Here is a 5,162-nt window from a genome sequence, read left to right on the forward strand (position 1 = left end):
GTCTATGTCCCAGTCTGCCTGGGCAAAGTGGAAGATAGAGTAACATTATAGGCGCGAATTATAGGCTACACAACAATAGAGGAAGTAATCCATCCATCCATTCATCCATCCATTCATCCATCCATCCATCCACCCACAGGATATTACCAAATGACGCCATTTGTTCGTCTGACTGCAACACTGCGTTATTTCTCATTTCCTTTTTTCTTGCGTGGCGTAAAGTCTCTTTTTTTATTATTTTGCTGTCTTTGCTTGTCCTCTCTGAAAGTGTGTACGTATTTTTAAGCATGGGAAGAAAAAGTAAAAATAAAGAAAAAGAAAAAAAAGAAAAAGGGAAAAAAATATGTCTTGATCAAGCCGAGGGGAGAGCAGTGAGGACCCGCTGCGTGGCTTCTTGGGGACTCCTGGCGCTGGAAGGCAGAGAGGATCTGGATAAAGAATAATACAGAGAGGCAGATAAATCCCCCTGCCGTGTTTGGACAGCAGGTTTCAATATGCATCTCAAGTGTCTGACTGAAAAAAAAGGGGGCTTGATTAGAAACAGGGCGCACTTTCCTCTGTTCCTCTTTTTTATGTGCATGGTAAACAATAATAATTAATATTATTAGTATAATAAACAAAAAATATTATCGAAGGACAAAAAATCACATTGTGCATGTTTTACATACACACAAACAAAAAAAAAAAACTGAAAAACAGAAACAAACCGTTTTCCTTTTTTTTCCCCCTTTTTTTTCAGAGTTCTCCCCTGGGCTCCGGCTCTCCCAGGGGTCTTTAGGGAAAGCACAGAGCCCAGACAGAGCCCGTTTTACTCGGTGCCTTGATAAGTAGCCACACTCTCCCCAGAGAGGAGGAATTAAAGGGGGTGTGGGAGGAAAGTCAAGACCCCTGTCACCCTTAAAGCAAACTGTATTCTTTGTTTTAATCTGTGCTTCTTCTTCCTTTTTTTTTTTTTTGGTAGCCCAACGCTGTTTTAATTTCACAATAAAAAACATTAGACACAAATATGCCAGAATATTCCAATCTGTGTTATTCATCATATTAAAACACAAGTTATATTATGTTACAATAAACTTTCTTATTATTATTTATATGAAGCTGTCCTAACAATTTTTTTCTTTAAATTGCTGCCATTTTATTTTTCTTATATATATATATATATATTTCAATGTTGAAGTTTTAAACGAGTAAGCACAGTCCTACGACTAACATACCTTTTATAAAATAAAAAGACAAAAAAAGCTTTCTCACCTGTCATGAATGGGACGAAACGAAGACTTCAGGGTCTGTGTCGGAGGTGAATCAGGTCTTACTCCGTTTTCATGCTCTACAAAGAAATCCAAGAGGAGAAGGAATAAGAAGAAATATTGAGAAAAAAATAAGAGGTTTATGTATTTTTCTACCATCATATTTCCAGTTGACTCTAAAGCCAGCTGAGGTTTAAGTGCGCGCAGCCTAATCCTGCGCGCATGCGTGCTTTCGCTCCTTTAATTATGAGCCGTTTTGAGAAAAACAAACAGACACCAGTTGCTGCATTAAACACAACACAGGTTTAACTCCATGACTCGTGACACTCTCTCGTGTCGTGTTCATGCACGTCCCCCACTTACCTATGTGTTTGGGGCTGGGGGTCTCTGGTGGGGCCTTGGTGTTGTCGCTGAGCGCCGCTCCCGGAGACACGACCACCGACGCGGGCTGCTGCTGGGAGGATAAGTGATGATGGTGGTGGTGGTGGTGCTGGTTTACTCCCAGAAACGACCTGACGTTCAGCAGGGAGTTCTGGCCCAGGAAAGCCCCATTTGTCCAGTTGGGGAACTTTCCAATCTGGCACGTGTACAGTCCATGACTCGGAAGGAAGGCTGGGTGGGTCTGGATTTGGTGGTGGGGTGCTGCCGGGTGAGTGGTGGCCCCCGGGCCGCAGGGGGACGTGGGTTTCTGGGACGAGCTGTCTGGACTTGTGGCGGTCTCTGCTAAAGACCATATTTTGGGTTTATTGCTGGATGGAAGGGGGAAGCCCCCCGGTCTGTCCGGGGATAAAACCCGCGTGTTGTTATTGTTGCCGTCAGAGTTCTCCTTCCCGCCAGCGTGGGCTGAAATCTTGGATTTCTCAAAGGCCTCGTGGGCCTGCAGGGCAAAGGCCCGTCGTTTCTCCAAGCTGTCCAACTCCCCGGGCACCACTAAGCCCCCCCTGTGGTCCCTGCTCCCCTCCGTGGACTTGTCGTCCTCGTCCTCGTTGCTCTGATCCCCGTCGTTGTCATCTATCTTGTCTATGTCTATGCTCTCCAAGTCGATCTCCTCCTCGTCTTCGTTCTTCTCCGCCTCGTCGCCGCTGCCGAACAGGTGGCCGTCCTCCCCGTCCTCCTTGCTCCTGTTCCCCCACGTCACCTTGTTCTCCTTCTTCAGCCTCCTCCTGGCGTTGGCGAACCAGGTGGAGACCTGCGTCAGCGTCATCTTGGTGATGATGGCCAGCATGATCTTCTCACCCTTGGTGGGGTACGGGTTCTTCCTGTGCTCGTTGAGCCAGGCCTTCAGGGTGCTGGTGCTCTCCCGTGTGGCGTTCTTGGGCCTTGCGGGGTCTCCATACTGGAACTGGCCGTACGGGTAGAAGGCGGGGGACGTGTGGGCTGCGAAGGTGGCAGGGTGGACGCCAGGACCGTCCTTCAGGTCATATTGGGACCCCTTCAAAATCAAGCATGGACAGTCACCTCATTACCAACATCACTACTTCATTAAATAACTCAATTACTGCAGTTTTCTATTTATAATATGAGAAAATAATAAAATAATAAAAACCCGAGGGTTAGAGTTGCACCACGCACGACTTTCCACAAATAACCTTCTCATCTTGCAGCAAAGTCTTTGCTCCTGCGCAAATACTCTTCCATTGAGCTTTTTTTTTAACTTAAAAAAATAATCCCATCATAGTGATGACGTATGAAAGCCGAGTGAAAGTTTATTGACAGCTTTTATTGCGCAACGCTAAACGTTTCCTCTTGCCCAGCGCAGTTTAAAGGCCCAAGTCAAGCTTTTTTTTTCTCCCCCCTTAAGTTTATTGCTTTTTAATGAACCTTGAAACATGTCCATCAACTCTTAGCCATGTGCCCGTTTTTAGTTGTTACTTTAAAGCTGCAGCACAACAGTCAGTGTGTGGAACGTTGGCCTAAAGCATCAATTATCCAAGGCGTTAAAGTTCTTATTTGTTTCTCCTCCTGGTGCACCTTTTTCCCCCCAAACACACTGGTTTGATTGGAGGTTTTAGATAAAGTTTGCATCATGTGTGTGATGCCTTTTCTTAATAAAAGAAAACAAGAAAAAGAAACACAGTGCGTTTTTTTTTTCTCTTCAGATTGTGGATCATGACATCATCTGCTAAAAACCGCGGCTGTTTTGTATAGTTTCACTCTGTAAACTATATTTTGGTTTCGTTGACATTTTTTTTAGCAGATATTTGCTAAGTCAAAAAAAATCCTTTAATTCGATTTTTCCATTTAATCATTTAATTATTATTATTATTTTCATTCTGGCCAAACCTTGGGCTATAATAATCAAAGATCATCAGACAAACAATTAGCGTTAAAAAGTCGGATGTGTACTTTTTGGTAAGCGGATCATTACTAACTTGTATTTATTTATTTATTTATTTTTTTGGACGCAGTCCTTAAATAAAACATAGATCCTTACCATTTGTGAGAACAGAGCCAGGTCCGCGCTGGTGTACGGTAAGAACGCGCTGTAGTTGTGCGCGTACGGGTTTGCGTACATGCCCAGCACCGAGGTGACAGCCGCCGCGGTGGCGGATGGACTCCCTCCGATCTCCGTGCTCCCTCCCCGGGACGACGGCGTCAGCACCCCCGGCCTCTCGCTCCCGTACACCGCCTGGGAGGCACCGAGGTACTGAGGGTAGCCTAACTGCGGGAAAGACATCTCCGCCGCTGGATTGTCACACAGCTCCGACTCACGCGAAAAAAAAAACTGTGCGTAAAAAAATAATAAAATAAATAAAAATAAATAAATAATAAAAATAAAAAAAGTGCCGACAAGACACGGAAAACAAAAAAAGGGAGAAGAACCAGGATAAGTTAAAAAAAGAAGAAGATGAAAAAAAAAGGGAAAGTGTTTAAAAAGCCGGGGTGAAAGGGACGCAGTGGGAACAAACCGCCTTTTAAATCTCAGCTTCTTCTCTCTGTTTTTTTCTTCCTTTTTTTTTCTGTGCGCAAAGTCCGCTGGATGTGATCTGATCAACAATTGCGCTCCGACTGACGCGCCTGGCCCTGAGGTCTTCCAGGCTGATCTCTCAGATACAATTTGAAGTTGATGCTTTGATTGGCATCCCTTACTTGAGCCTGCAAGCTCCTCCTCGTTTGGAGCAATGTGGATAATGTGAATATGGTGTGTGCACATTGGCTGGGGCCTCCCTCTTTCCCCGTCACCTCTCTCTCTCTCTCTCTCTCTCTCTCTCTCTCTCTCTCTCTCTCTCTCCTCATGTTTGGACTTATTGTATGTTAAATGTTCAAGCATTAGAGTCCATTCACCGAAGGCTTTGATTGTTGTATGACAACCTGTCTACACGGTTTCACAGCTGTCCGACACAGGGGGAAGTAAACCCGTCAGAAGAAGGAACTTTTATTGTGTGTGGAATAGATTTAAATTGTAATTTAAAAAAAAAAAGGGGGAGGGGGGGCAGGAGCTTTTCCACAGAGGAATTAGTGTTTGGTAATTTGGGTTGCAGGTGCTGTTTTTTTATTATTATTTCACGCGAATCGATTTTCAACACAGGAAAATAAAATAAAAAAAAGTTGTTCATTTTATTTCTTACAGTTTTCCAAACTCCTCTACAAAAGTTATTCTCAAAAATATTTTAATAAATCACTTTAAATCCCTGACATTTTAAATCACATATATGTATACTATAAATATATATACTTTTTGAAAGTTTATAGCCTATACATAAATCTTGCAAAAGCTTATAATAATCAACCGAGTTTCTCCATTTGATTTGTAGGTGATGTCTTGTTTTATTGACTTTTTGTTTTCTTCTTTGATTTGTTCATAAAGGTTTAATCATCCCCCCCTTCTGCTCCCCCACTTTTCCTTTCCTTCTCACCCTTTCCAAGTGCGTGCCCGTGTGTGTGTGTGTGTGTGTGTGTGTGTGTGTGTGTGTG

At 43.6% G+C, this 5,162-nt stretch overlaps 1 protein-coding gene across 1 annotated transcript; it reads right to left on the reverse strand.

Annotated features, from left to right (window-relative positions):
• Positions 1-3: 3 nt before the first annotated feature.
• irx1a (iroquois homeobox 1a) lies at positions 4-4,331 on the reverse strand. The gene is made up of 4 exons (XM_014003434.1): positions 3,682-4,331; positions 1,611-2,679; positions 1,252-1,327; positions 4-428 (listed from the first exon to the last, which is right to left on the reverse strand). The coding sequence occupies exons 1-4, from the start codon at positions 3,922-3,924 to the stop codon at positions 353-355; spliced, it is 1,464 nt and encodes a 487-aa protein (XP_013858888.1). The 5' UTR covers positions 3,925-4,331; the 3' UTR covers positions 4-352.
• Between the last annotated feature and the right edge of the window lie 831 nt (positions 4,332-5,162).

The sequence above is a fragment of the Austrofundulus limnaeus genome, unplaced genomic scaffold, assembly GCF_001266775.1.
Source record: "Austrofundulus limnaeus strain Quisiro unplaced genomic scaffold, Austrofundulus_limnaeus-1.0 Scaffold18, whole genome shotgun sequence".
Lineage (NCBI taxonomy): Eukaryota > Metazoa > Chordata > Actinopteri > Cyprinodontiformes > Rivulidae > Austrofundulus > Austrofundulus limnaeus.